At 44.5% G+C, this 15,400-nt stretch overlaps 1 protein-coding gene across 1 annotated transcript in view; it reads right to left on the reverse strand.

The window, feature by feature from the left end:
* The window catches only part of LDAF1 (lipid droplet assembly factor 1), a 148,774-nt gene that overhangs the window by 106,376 nt on the left and 26,998 nt on the right, over positions 1-15,400 (reverse strand). The window contains exon 2 of the mRNA XM_040356846.1: positions 6,600-6,740. Within this exon, the coding sequence (XP_040212780.1) occupies positions 6,600-6,692 (93 nt within the window). The 5' untranslated portion in view covers positions 6,693-6,740. The remainder of the gene's footprint in view (positions 1-6,599; positions 6,741-15,400) is intronic.

Consider the following 15,400-nt stretch of genomic DNA (forward strand, 5'->3'; position numbering starts at 1 on the left):
AATTGCTGATCACTGCCATTACTATATCCCCCCATTTTGTAAATGCTATAACTTTTGCACAAACCAATCAAAATATGCTTATTGCGATTTTTTTTACCAAAATAATGTAGAAGAATACATATTGGCCTAAACTGTTGAAGACATTTTTTTTTCTTTTTTTGGGATATTTATTATAGCAAAAAGATATAGGGCCAGATCCACATACACTACGCCGCCGTACCTTACCTGGCGTATATTCGAATCCTCAGCGAGTTTGCGCCGTAAGTTACGGCGGCGTAGTGTATTTCTGGCGGCGGCAGGGTGGGGGGGCGGGTTTCATTTAAATGAAGCGCGTCCCCACGCCGAATGAACTGCGCATGCGTCGTCGCAGAATTTCCCGCCGTGCATTGCGCTAAATGACGTCGCTAGGACGTCATTTTTTTAACTGAGGGATGGACGGGAGTTACGTCCATCCCTATTCACGGACGACTTACGAAAAAAAAAAAAAAATTAAAATTTCGACGCGGGAACGACGGCCATAATGGCAATTCTATCTATACGCCGAAAAATACCAGCTTTAACTATACGCCGGAAAAAGCCGAATACAGACAACGTTAGAAAATGCGACGGCGGCGCGTACGTTCGTGGATCGTCGTAAATCGCTAATTTGCATACCCGACGCGGAAAACGACGCGAACTCCCAGCGGGCGCCGAAGTATTGCACCTATGATCCGAAGGCGTACAAAGCTGTACGCCTGTCGGATCAAACCCAGAAGCCGTTTTATCTTGGTTTGAGGATTCAAACTAAAGATACGACGCGGGAAATTTGAAAGTACGCCGGCGTATCAGTAGATACGCCGGTGTACTCTCACTGTGGATCTGGCCCATAGCTTTTTTCTCAAAATTTACGCTCTTTTTTTGATTATAGAACAAAAAATATAAAACCGCAGAGGTGATCAAATACCAAATGGTCAAAAATCAGCTTGGTCATTAAGGGGTCAATCTATAATTTCTATTTATACAGTATACATGGGAGCAGCCATATTTGCTCAGTACATACTCTGGATGTTTTTCTTCTTTGCAGTGCAACACAATGGTTGCGAGAGAGAGAGAGAAAGACTTGTAAAGCGCAACACATGCGAACTGAATCGCCTCTGGGCGCTGTATCCATGTCATGGGTAAGGAACCCCTTGACCTCAGAAGAGATGGGTTTTAATCTTTCTCCTGAAGGCCAAGTGGTCCGACTCCAGTCGGATGGTGGTTGGTAGTGCATTCCACAGGCGGGGTCCTTGGACTGCAAATGAGCTTTTCTGTTCCTTCTAACAGTAGAGGTCATAACCACACGGTATTTACTATGCGCCAACACCAGTCGCAGCATACATACATCGAATTAAAAGCAAATCCATCAAATCCAACTTCCTAAACACTATGCACCAGAGTCTGATTGTATGCCAGCCAACTGTTAGCAACATTTACTGCACTAATATCACTAAAGATGACTGCAACCTCCCCACTTATCATTCATGAATATTTGCACTAGTCCAATCTAAATTGTTCAAGAATTGACCACAAAAATGTAAATACTTTTAGCCAGATTCAGGTAGATGTGCCTAACTTTAGGCAGGCGTAGCGCATCTCATATACGCTATGCCGCCGTAAGTTAGAGAGGCAAGTACATTATTCACAAAGAACTTGCGTCCTAAGTTACAAAGGCGTAGTGTAAATGGGCCGGCGTAAGCGCGCGTAATTCAAAGTAGGCTGTAGTGGGCGTGTTGTATGGTAATAAATAGTGACCTCACGTAAATGACGCGCCTAACGAGCGGCGCATGCACCGTCTGTGGACGTATCCCAGTGCGCATGCTTAAAATCACGTCGCAAATAGTCAATGCTTTCGACGTGAATGTAACCTACGCCCAGCCCCATTCTGAATCGGCTGACGTAAACGACGTGAAATTCGACGGCTGTTCCGACGTCCATACTTAACATTTGCTGCGCCATCTTTTTGGTGGTTTATCTTTACGCCTGCAAAACGCCTTACGTAAACGGCGTAGCTTACTGCGACGGGCGTACGTACGTTTGTGAATAGGCGTATCTTGCTCATTTACATATTATCGGCGTAAATCGACGTACACGCCCCTAGCGGCCAGCGTAAAAATGCAGCTAAGATACGACGGCGTAGGAGACTTACGCCGGTGGTATCTTAGCAACAGAGAAGCGTATCTCAATTTGAGCATACGCTTAAAGATACGACGGCGACGTATCTACTGTGAATCTGCCTATTTGTGTTTGTGTTATTCCAGCAATCTCAGAGTCTATAGTTAAGTATTAAAATGCAATTTTCTACCACAACTAATCATTTTTTAATTGACCAATTTGGTTTTACAAAATGTATTCAGAATTTTCATGGATTCTAAGGAAATTTAAAAAGCAAATAACTAGTTGTAGCACCCTAAAAGTAGGGCTACAGGTAAATTTAATTATGCTAGGTGGTAGCCAGCCTGGTGAATTTGTAGTGTTTTGTGGTCAAATGACTTCTGCTCTAATTCTATTTAGTTGTGGCTTCTCCCTTTTGTCAGTAGATGGCACTGTTGCCTTTGACATTAGTATGATGAGCTACAGTACATCCAAGTTATGGATAAACATATTTTCTCAGCCAATCAGATTCACAGCTAGGAATGCTGGGAAAAGCTATTTAATGGAAATTAAGTCAGGTGATCAGGGTTAGTCTTCCTTCCCAGGGCTTTGGCCTGGGTGAATGTGTGTACAGTTCCTGGCTACTAGGCCTGAAGCTTGAGGCCTGTCCAGGTGGATGGCGGCTGCAAGGCCTGTCCGAGGCCTATCCGGGTGTTCAAGTTTATGCAGAGGAAGACCTGCCAAAGAATCCGGAAACTATTCAAGAGGGATTGAGTTCTGAGGAAGCACCAGAGGTAAGACTGTTCATGAGCTTGAGGCTATGAAGTGGCTGGGAGGACTTCAGAAAGAACTCATCCAAGGTAATCTGTGCATGAAGCTGTGAGTAAAGTTCAGTTACTAGAGGACAGCCTTTCCTACAAAGTACAGATGTGCTGGTTCTGCTTAAAGGCCATTTTTACTTGTACTGCTGTCTACCCTATCTAACCTATTTTTGTCTAAGGAGTCTGCCAATTAGCCTGTTGATGATCGATATTAAGGGTGACCTGTGCCCTATCCCTTCTCTCCCACATTTTTCCTGTTCAAGAAATATACTTCACTATGTTTAAAGCATAAAAGTGACTGGCGGCCAATGTTCTTTGTTCATCACCCACCATGCCCACAAACCTGCACTCTGAGAATGTATGTCTGCCCTCCCTACTCCCGGTAGCCACCATCAGGCTCTTGGAAAATCAGGGTAGGCGCTACACAGTAAATTATTGCATCCATGTATGTTGATGGTACAACCACTTGCCTTGCATCCATCCTGGTATTTATAGAAGAGGAGACTACATAGTGTGCTACACAACAATTCACAAAAGCATTTATCGTCCCCACCTTCTTTTTTCACGTTCCCCTCATTACTAAAATAACACAAAACCATGTCTAAAACCAAAAACAAACATATTGAAGCTTACCAGTCCTTAGATGTGGTTGCATTAGTTTCCTTTTTTCAGACCCTTTTCCTTTATTTTTATCTGTTCCTGACAGCTGCACCAATTCTCTTGGCATAGCTTACTCAATAAAACTATCTGTAGAAGAGCAGGGTTGCCACCCTAGGCTGCTCTTCTGATTTGAACTACAAACACCTCCTTCTCTCCTCTACCTTGTGAGGAGGGAGTTTTATAGTTTATAAAGGATAGCCGATAACATTGCTTGAAATGTCACAGGAAGTTACAAGAACTCAATATTTCTGCCAGGAACAACATGTATTTTTCTGTACTTCTGGAAAATTTATTTTAGCCCCCCCCAAAAAAAAAAAAAATACAGCCACCACATACAAGGACTGGTAAAATAAAATATATCACATTTATGGTTTTTAGATTCAGTTTTACTTAAGAACACATAGATAACCATCTTGACAGGAAGGAAGTTTGCTGATAATCCATGCCACATGACCAGCATACCATATACTGTTAGTGATGGACTGTGTTATAAGGTCAGAATTTTCTTAAAGCAACAACAAAAATAGGATTTTTGTCCCCCACAGGGGTGCCCGGAGCATTCTCCTGATCTCTTCTGAGGCGTGCCCTTAGCACTGGATCCTCTTTAGTCAAGTATTTGATGTTTTTTCAATTGTTTTTTCTTTTTTTCCCGGGTCATTACTTTTCTCTGATTTTATTACGTTTGTTTTATATTTTGCATATTGAAAAATCGTGTATGCATTTTGTTTTATGTATTTTTCTTTGGAAAATAAAAAAACCTTTTGAAAGTAAAAATAGGATTTTTGTACTCACCGTAAAATCCATTTCTCTGAGTTCATGGACGGACACAGCAGCCTTTGAATGTAGCGGATATAACCCTACAGTCAAAGGCTGCTGTGTCCGTCCATGAACAGAAGAGAAATTTACATTTTCAAGGAAAAAAGAAAAAAAACAAAACATTCCTCTCATTGTAAAATAGGCAAAGAAGTTAGTTAACAATAAAATTACCTCAGCAGAGCAAATAGAAAAATAAGATCTAAGAAAATGTAATAATATTTCAGGAATTTTAATACCCCCAAACTTACCTCTACCCAAAATCCAAAACTGAAAGGAGTTCTCACATTATTAGAAACCAAAACGGCAATTAACAACCCCATCTGGAAAACCTCCTTGGCCTAGTATTTTTAATAAATAATGGAAAAACGATATATTTGTGTAGCACCTGGCTACTTCAAAGTACCGGTGCTATTTAAATTTAGAGGGAGATCAGAGTGTTAGTTAAACTCTGATCTGGTTAATGTGTTCAAATTTGGGTCTCTGTCTCAGCTTGGCTGTGCTGTGGGCTCATTCTTTTGTTCTTCCCACCCAAAGACAGTAGGTGGCAGCAGTGGAGTAAAGTTTTGGGTGCTCATCCCCAGCAGCCAATCAGGAGGGTTGGACCTAGCTGTGCATGCTGGGGGAGGGTATTTATGGGGCAGACGACCTTAGTTCTGGGTCTTTTTCTTCAAGTGCGGCATTCACCTTTAGGGTGTCTGCACCACGGCGCCCCGGCGTTATGGCCTACCGGGCCGGGGTGTGCGTGCCACGCGGAGTTCCTGGTTCGGGAACCATGTTGGTCTGGAATGATTGAGCTGTGACAGGGAGCCCAGTGGTCGACTGGGTTCCCAATCCTGAAGATCCCAAGCGGTATTGCAGTTCGGTGGGGAGTCCATCTGAAGAGAGCCAATGAGAGGCTGGCGATCCAAAAGGGTCTCAAAAAACCACCAGGGATCGAGGTATCCGGACACTGGGAGGCTGGTCACCTGTCGGTACCTGAAAGTAACTTGAAGGAGATCCAGGCGTAATTCTACCAAGGAGGTTTATCTCCGTAACCACAATCGGGAGGGCCTGTGGCAGAGGTTTCTCTCTGAATCCATTCCAGGAGGGTATGTGGCAGAGACTTTTCCCAAAAGGTTCTAGTCTATTCCAGGAGGGTCTGTGGCAGAGAATTTTCCTTAAAAGTTCGAGCGATACTCTGGCTGCCAGGTCAGTGAGAGAGGCCTGTCCAGGTACGCTATTCCCACTCAAGCAGGAGTGGCGCAAGAAGTGTTATGCCGCGTACAGACGGTCGTTTTTTGTGATGAAAAAAAACGACGTTTTAAAAAACGTCATTTAAAATGATCGTGTGTGGGCAAAACGTCGTTTTATGTCTTCAAAAAAACGACCAAAAAAAAATTCGAACATGCTCGAATTTTTTGTGTCGTTTTTCTGCAAGAAGGAAGAAGTACAGGCAAAAAAATCTTTAAAAAAAAAAAAAATGTAAAATTAGTGGGTCTTATACGCCCGATCGCCTTATACACCGGCATGGGCGTCCGCTCCATAGGGCAAGGGGGGGCAATTGACCCCCCCTGGAAAATCGAGAAGGTGCTGAAGAGTCTCGCGGCTGTGGGCTGTCTAAGCGGTCCCGGGCCAGATGTCACACAGCGAGCAGAGTGAAGCCACCTCCCCCTCCAGTGTTTGTGTACACAGGGAACCTGCTGTGCCCATGCCGTGCTGATGGCTGATCTGAGGTACTGAATGGAGGGGTCTGTGCAGAATGGGGGGGGGGTCTGTGCTGAATGGAGGGGTCTGTGCTGAATGGAGGGGTCTGTGCTCAATGGAGGGTCTATCTGTGCTGAAGGGGGGTCTCTACATTCTCTAGGCTATATTTATATGGGCATGGAGTGAAGCTGAATTATCTCAAGAGCCATTTCACACTGCCAGCTGGCTGAGTTATCGGTAAAGCGCTGCTTTACCATCATTTTAGCTGAGCTATTTGCCCGCTAGCGGGGCGCTTTTAACCACTGCTAGGGTTTGAAGAAAGGGTTAAATGAGACTGTGTATTGCCGCTGCGGGAAGCGCCCCCCCCCCCCCTGAAAAAATTTCAGCGGACGCCCATGTACACCGGCAAATACGGTAATCCTTGTTTTGCTCACATGATCTGAATAGGAATATTGGAAACAATTGCAGCTACACCTAAGTAACAGTAATGTAAAATGTATGGATCACCTTGGAGTTGGTATTGATGGCCTTCTTTACAGAATTCAGCTGCTTCTGTAGTTCCTGCATTTTCTCTGCATAGAAGCTTTCTGAACTAGTCATTTTTTTATATTATGTTTCCTCCAATGTACAGGTAATGGTGACAGTCTCCTAGAAATAAAAGAAAATTACATTTGGTTACTTCTTCCTTTTTTTTTTTTTGTGGGATGATATATTAAAAATCATCAGCTGCCTACAGCAACTAGATTCACTTTTTTATTTATTCATACTGCACTAGACATATGATAAGACATACCGAGCAGCAGACAGACAACTAATAGCAAAATAAAAAGCATAATTTTTACCTTCTTCCTGCAGCCTTCCAGTATGAGCAATCTGAAGCGGAGTGCCAAGAATGTATAAAGACAGGGGAGGCACACAGCCTTTGGTGTCTAATGCAACATTCCTCTGCTAAAATCATATCTCTTACATTCTACAGGTCATATTCTGTCTTGCATTAATGGTGAAAATAAGCTTATATTATTGGAACATTTATTACCAATTACTGTACAGGTAAAAGCTGTCTGGTACACCAAGCCATCCACCATATGAGAGCACAACCTTTTCCCCTAGGCCCCTTTTACACTGATGTGATGCGGTTTCCCTTCAGGATAGGTGCAGTGCAATGTACTTGCGGTTTTCGTGCAGGTTACCCGCAATTTGTCACAGACTTCCATTAGGTCGGGTGTTTTGGGTGCATTTTCTGAAAGCGCACCAAAAGTCCTGCATTGTTAAGCTTTCAGAAAAACGACCAAAAATTTCCACTGTAATGGCAGTGTATGGTAAAGCTCGCATAACCCAGGGGCGGACTGACCATTTGGGCACCGCCCGAGGGCCCCATGCCACTAGGGTGCCCCATCAGGCTTGCCAACCTCAGCAAAACCAGGGACAGTATGTAAATATCAGTTTTTTTTTTTACATCTGTCCCTGAAATGTTCCTTACCGACATCCTTTTGGTCGAAAAATCCCAAGATTATAGCTGCCCCGCCTCTCCATTACCTTTTCAGTGTGTGTGTGTGTGTGTGTGTGTGTGTGTGTGTGTGTGTGTGTGTGTGCATACTGTATGTGTGTGTGTATACTATGTGGCCCCATAATCTCCTATTGCCCGGGAGCCCCACGAGTTGTCAGTTCGCCCCTGGCATAACCTACTTAAAAACTGCGGGTACACTGCCCTGCAGGTAAACCACACGAGAGCAGTGTAAAAGGGGCCTCATTGTGTAAAGTAGGGGCTTCCATTGTGTACCTTTATCAAGTGTTTATTACATCATTAGTGGATCTAAATATCTTCAGTTATTGAAAACTTTGAGACATTTTTTTTTTTTTTTTTTTTTTTTTTTTTTTGGGGCTATATTGACAGGCTTTGGCTTGCGCCAATCACAATAGTTTGCCATCAGTTTGAGATGCTTCAAATATCATTCAGATTTCATTGAGAGGTGCATTTGGCCTATACAGTGCCTTGCAAAAGTATTCACCCCCTTTACCTATTTTGTTACATTACAACGTATAGTGCAATGTTTTTTGTTTTTTTTAATCTAAATTATATGTGATGTATTAAAACACAATAATCTAAATTGGTGAAGTAAATTTAGCAAAATACATACATAAAACTTTTTCAGAAATAAAAAAAACTGATAATTGCCATGTGCATATGTATTCAACCCCTTTGTTATGAATCCCATAAAAAGCTCTGGTGCAAACAATTACCTTCAGAAGTCACATAATTAGTGAAATGATGTCCAGCTGTGTGCAAGCCAAGTGTCACATGATCTGTCATTACGTATACACACCTTTTTGAAAGGCCCCAGAGGCTGCAACACCTCAGCAAGAGGCACTACTAACCAAACATTGCCATGAAGACCAAGGAACTGTCCAAACAAGTAAGGGACAATGTTGTTGAGAAGTGCAAGTCTGGGTTAGGTTATAAAAAAATAAAAATCATTGATGATCCCTAGGAGCACCATCAAATGTATCATAACCAAATGGAAAGAACATGGCACAACAGCAAACCAAACCAGAAAGCAGATTGCTATGGGGGCACCTGAGCTGAGTCACAGCGTGTCCATTCAGACATGAAGCTGCGGTTCAGCCCTGTCCCGTCTCTGTCCTGATTGGCTAACTGGCATTGATTGACAGCAGTGGGAGCCAATGAAACCACCGCTGTGTCTGAGCCAAATCAGGAGGGAGAGTCTCAGATGGCTGAGACACTCGTGGACATCGCTGGACAGAGATGGGGTTCCGTTAAGTATTCGGGAGGCTGGAGGGGGGGGGGGGCGCTGCTGCACACAGAAGGCTTTTCATCTTAATGCACATGTGGCGCCCTGCTCCTGTTGAGTAGGCGATATTTGTAAATTTAGTTATCTGAGCTGTAGTTTAGCTCAGAATTCTATGCCAAATTATGGGTCTCTGTTCGGCTGTGTTGCGCATCTTCCGCTGGATTGTGAATGTCGCTGTCACCAGGGGTCAAGGTTGTAACTGCAATAGGCTGGGTGTATTGGGTGCTTCTTGCCAGAAGCAGCTCAGTGGTGTGGTCCACGCTGTGCATTCTGGAAAAGGCTACTTAAAGGGCAGATGCCGTTCTGGCGGGGTCTTCCGATCCCGACCTGATGGCACTCCTGGCCTCAGGGATGTATTAGCAGTTTTTGGTCTCGGGGCCTGCTGGCCCGAGGCTCCGTTACTGAGAGTAGGCCTAGAAGTTTTGGGGCCTACTAGTCCAGGGATAGTCCTGTGCTGTCTTCTCTACAGGAAGAAGCCGAACAATTGAGGATTCACTTAGAGGACGCATCCTGGCCAATTTACCTCAGTGCGGCTAAAAGATCCTGGCACCGTGAGCTGTGTAATTTCTTTGGAACTTTGCAAAGTGCATGTGTGGTTGCATGGTCCTGTGACAGAGGACCGTGTAACGACTCAAGGGCATTCATCAAGTCTGTAGCAGAGACTTTTGAACGAGCTTCGCACAGGCTGCTAGGTCAGTGAGAGAGGCCTATCTGGTGGTTGCTGGATCCGTGTGGGAACGATTTGTCCTCTGGATCCGATGTTGTACCTGCAATCCACAAAGCAAGGTACCTGAATCTTCCATAACCCTCTATCCTTCTAAAGGAACTTGTTTAAATAAAAACGCTTGAAGAAAAGGAAACCAAGTGTTGGTGTGGACATTTGCAACTCTTCAAGAAGGACCTCTAGGACAAGCATGGTGAACAGTAAGGTAACGGCAGGCCCAAATCTAAACCAGCAGCTCCTTCGGGGTAGTGCTACACGAAGAATGCATTAAAGTGTTAATTGTTAATTTTTAACCTTAGATTGATGCTCATTTTGTCTAGGGGAATCGGCTAGTTTTTTTAAAATCGAAGCTGTACTTACTGTTTTAGAGAGCGATCTTCTCCGCCGCTTCCGGGTATGGGCTGCGGGACTGGGCGTTCCTATTTTGATTGACAGTCTTCCGACAGGCTTCCGACGGTCGCATCAATTGCGTCACGATTTTCCTGAAAGTAGCCGAACGTCGGTGCGCAGGCGCCGTATAGAGCCGCACCGACGTTCGGCTTCTTTCGGCTACTCGTGACGAGATGGATGCGACCGTCGGAAGCCTGTCGGAAGACTGTCAATGAAAATAGGAACACCCAGTCCTGAAGACCATACCCGGAAGCGGCAGAGAAGATCGCTCTCTAAAACGGTAAGTACAGCTTCGATTTTAAAAAAACTAGCCGATTCCCCTAGACAAAATGAGCATCAATCTAAGGTTAAATTTTTTTTAGGGTGAACTCCCGCTTTAAGATAAAAATCTGACTTTACAACCCCTTTAAGAACATGTTCAAATAGCACTGCCAGTTGTACCTGTACTTTTGTAACAAAATTCAGGAATCATCTCTGCCCACCCAAATTTCTTCTTAAATCACAGTTCCTGTTAATGTATGGTACACTTCAGTCAAACATGAACATTTTCCCTTTTCACTTTCACAGAGATAGGGGATAAAGCCTTCCTACTCAGCGATCTAATTTTTTATGCTGGCACTGATCTGCTGTATCTGGCAGCCCTGCTTGCTAAATCCCTAGAGAGTTCAGTGTAATTTTCTTCTGAATAGTCCAGAATGTGAGCCTGCAAATTGGAGGTTACCGTTTGTGTTCTGATGATCTGTTTGTAAGAGAGACTATACGAAGTTCATGACTGCTGAGAAGCATAGGCTCATTTATGACCAAGTAATTAACCAATACCTTGCCCCTAAAGAAGACACAGAAGCTGATTTAGTTTGAAATAGGCCACAGCTTTATTGATCTTTGCAAATGTAACAACTTTCCAAATGTACAAAACAACAATGCCAGTGACAGTTATACTGTGAGCACCCATTAAACATAAAACACACATAGTCCAAGAGGCCAGTTCTTACTACCAGTGCCAGACAGGCATTAAAATGACCCCCGAATTTAACTTGAGGGCATAGCCCATAAAACAACATCAATTGTGGGCAAGGTCAAAAGCGCTACGTGCAAGTCCGTGGTACACTGACGAGTGCCCTACAGCAGCCAGAGTAAACATATTTAGGCAAATTATTTAAATGAAACCCAGAAGGCCTCAATAAAACACTTATCTCAAGATCCCCGTGGCTGGCAACAATGCCACCAATCCTGTGGACAAATTTGGAAACCTGGGCATTCACCTTGTGGCGTAAATGCTCCAAACAAAAACAAAAAGTGTGTGACAGACCCAAACCAGACAAGGAACAATGCTGGATCAAAACGACAAATTGGTAAAAGTTGCACAAGATTGAGAAATAACATGCTTAACCACTTAAGCCCCGGACCATTTGGCTGGCCAAAGACCAGAGCACTTTTTGCGATTCGGCACTGCATCGTTTTAACTGACAATTGCGTGGTCGTGCGACATGGGTCCAAAACAAATTTTGCAGGCAATGCACTTAGCAAAGCAGGAACAAAAATTGTCTCTGGACAGCCTCACTCTGAACAAATTGTAGCCTTTATTAAAAGAAGGACAGCACTACAAGTCACAGCAAAATAAAAATAAAATTCCGACTGCTGACTCGTTTCGCACTGAAACTAGTGCTTAGTCTTTGAAAAAAAAGCAATATTTTTTACTTTTTGCTATAATAAAATATATTTTTCAATAAGTAATGGCGAAGATGAGTTTTATTGCAACTGCGACATTATGGAGGACACACTTTTGATGCCATTTTGGGACCATTGTCATTGATACAGCGATCAGTGCAATAAAAATGCACCGATTACTGTAAAAATTACACTGGCAGTGAAGGCGTTAACCAGTAGGGGCGCTGAAGGGGTTAAGTGTGTCCTAGGGAGTGCCTCTAACTGTAGGGGGGAGGTGGGCTGTGTGTGACACGACACTAATCACCGCTCCCGAATACAGGGACTTGTGTCCTGTCACTAGGAAGAATGGGGAAATGTTGTTTACATCAGCATTTCCCCGTTCTACCTCTCCGTGAGACAAACGCAGGTATCCCTGCAGACATCGAGTCCGCAGGGGGCGCACGTGCCCATAATGCTGCATCTTAAAGGGGACGTATATATACACGTCGATCTGCCCACAGGAGCCATTGTGTCTACGTATATATGCGTGAGCCGGTCCTTAAGCAGTTAATGGAATTGATTGAATCTACAGACCATTAATGCCCAACGTTACCCCATACATTAATGATATGAATAAGGGAACCTGAAACAAATTGTGTAACAGCTCATGTAATACCAGTAACCAGCGAAGGCCATGAAAACTGCGACAATTCATTTTGCCAACTGCAAAGGAAAATTCAAGGTTCTCCCCATAGTCTCAAAATTCGGCATGGCAAGAGGCCCAATAAACTCTGGGAATTTAATTTGCCAGCACCTCCCCCAACCAGGGCAGCCGGTGGCGCGGCAATGACAGCACCCCCCCCCCCCCCACGGCAGCCGTGTCACTTACGCGATCGTGGCTGTGATCTCCTCTCCTCCTGTGTGGCAAGCGGCCTGGAGGTGCGAGGAGCGGTCCAGAGGCACGGCGGCCATAGGTGCGGGGAGCGGCCAGTACTGTAATCTCCTCTCTTCCCTCTCCCGATGTCCGCTCCGCCACCTCCTACAGTGTACTGTTCCTCTTCCACTCAACCGCTAGGCATCCAAATAAATTGCCTGATGTTTAGACCAGGGAAACAGTAGTCGCGACCTGCCTCCTGATTGGCGGGGAGGAACTTTAGTATGAAAATAGCAAAAATGTATTTGAGTTCGGGACGCAGTGCTCTGCTCCCTGAGCCCACCTTTTTTTAAAGCCTCTGGCTCTAATCACATGCTTCAAAATTCCACACCCCCCCATTGGAATCCATGCACCACGATATGTAGATCAGGGGGCAGGGTGCATGGACAGGGGGGCAGTCGGCCCCCATTCGCCCTCTATGGAGGGGCCACCACTGTGTATTATGTGGTTATCTTAAGTAATGACAAAATTATCGCAGAATAAAACAGGCTCATAGCAGAAATTTGAAAGCTGCTAAGGGGTATACAGGTGTAATAGCAGTAGTGGTTAAGTAGTTTCAGATACCCAGCCTTACCAGGAGTTCCATAGAAAAGTATATATACCTCACATTCATTGGGAGAGCAAAAATGTCACTCATCCAAATTGTCACAGCATATCAATACACGCCAGTGGAACTCTTAGGTAAACAAGCTTGTCTCAATCAAACCAAATGGTAGGAAACATGTTTGTTTGCTCGCCTTATATCAAAGGCCAGCTCTCTATACAAGCCTACTATTTTTACCATTTTATTTTTTTACACATAGATGTATAGCAGCTACTATATAGGGTGAGCAAAACCATACTACTGCAAGCACTCTCCCACACACATCTCTCTGGCTATCCCAGGACGCAGCAGTGAGGTGTGGCAAGGTCACATGCACCTCAGAAGAATGGAAAGCTGAAGTTAAGGTAAGGACTTACTTGCAGGACATTTTTTTTTTTTGAAAGGCCCACTTTAAGGCTTCATTTCCATGGACGTTTCTACAGCCACTTTCTTTAGCCTTTTTTACAGCTTAAAAACGCCTGTCCATGTTATTTTTTATTATTTTTATTTATTTTTTTAATTGTTTTTTTTTTTTTTTTTTTAGCTGGAGCTCAAAAACGCCGCAGCAGCGTTTTTGCGCGTTTAACGTCTGGCGTTTTTACAGCTCTACTCTGGAGCTTCAGAACGCACTGGTCCTGGTTTTTTTTTTGCAGCTTAAAAACGGCTCAGCCATCTACAGCTCAAAAACGTCATGGTGGGCATGAGGCCATAGACTAACATGGAGAGCTATTTTTAAGCTGCAAAAAATGCTCAGAAAAGTGGCTGTAAAAACGTCCATGGAAATTAAGCCTTAAAGTAAAAAGGGATTTAGAACAACATACCAACCAATAGGTTAACGATCATTGCACTCTATTACATACATTTAAAAACCAGACACTTAGACCCCTTTCACACTGGGGCGTTTTTCAGGCGCTTTGGCATTAAAAGAAGCCTCATCTGCAATCCCAATGTAAAAGCCAGAGTGCTTTCAGAGCCCTTTTACACTGCCAGCGCCCGAAAACCGCTGGTAAAGCGCCGCTAAGACCCCTTACACACTGGGGCGTTTTTCAGGCGATTTGCTTTAAAAAAAACGTGATTTAGAAGCTGTGTATTTAACGCTCCTAAAGCACTGCAAAGAAGCTGCTTGCAGGACTTTTTTGATGCCCTGCCAGCGCAGCGCCTCAGTGTTAAAGCACTCAGGCTTTCACATTGGGATTGCAGATGCAGCTTCTTTCAGGCACTTTACAGGCGCCTTTTTTAATGCTAAAGCGCCTGAAAAACCACCACTTGGCCATAGGAAAGGCCGCGGCTTCGGCCTAGCTCCTGGAGCGGCGGCCATCTTGGTCCACCCGGCGGCGCGCTAGGTGAGCCTAGAGCGGCGTGCTGACATCATCACCCGGCCTCAACTGCTCGTGTTCCGCCAAATTCTCTGGTAAGACTAAACAAGCACTAATCTTCCTATACAGGTGGGAAGATGTGGACCATATTACAGTGGGGAGAGGTCTGTGGATATTACAGTGGGGAGAGGTCTGTGGATATTATATATATTTATTATACACACACACACCCCTCAAATTTGCGAGTGGGAATAAGCTGAAAGCGAGTTTTTCAGCTCTGGTGGGGAGGGTCCGCTTGGTTTGAGCGAGAAAGTAGCCTGGCTGGCTTGGTTTGGGCACGGGATGGGTCCACTTGGCTCAGACAAGGGGCCGTGGGGAATGCAGGGTGGGTTAGGTTCGCTCAGCTCGGGCAGGGAGAGGGAGCAAGCCAATAGCCTGGTGCACACTGCTTTGCTACATAAAAGTGCTTGTAAGGAGGGGGAATGGCAGAAAAAAAAAAAAGAGGATCCTGCCAGCTTCACGGCAGAAGCTCCTTCTTATCCAAGCAGGCTGCTGGCTGGGGTGGGTAAGTTGTAGCTGCTCTTTTGCAGCAGCCCCACTCTTTCAGAGGATGTGTGGGGAAGAGAGCTTTGTACTAGAATGGGGGGGAGGGGAGTGAGCTCTGTACTGGGGGATTACTTGGGAGTACACCGCACATCCCCTGAGCCCTGCAGGCAGTACATGACAAACTTCTCAACCCTGTACTCTGTATGTACTGCACCTCTCAACCTTGCAGTCTGTACGTAGCGCATATTTACTTAACAAGGCAGTAATTATGTGCATGGTGCCTATAGTAGCCAATCATATTTTATTTATCACAGTCAAAACAATGAAATATGCTTTATTTTTATATTGTTGTTAATAT

The sequence above is a fragment of the Rana temporaria genome, chromosome 6 (assembly GCF_905171775.1).
Source record: "Rana temporaria chromosome 6, aRanTem1.1, whole genome shotgun sequence".
NCBI lineage: Eukaryota > Metazoa > Chordata > Amphibia > Anura > Ranidae > Rana > Rana temporaria.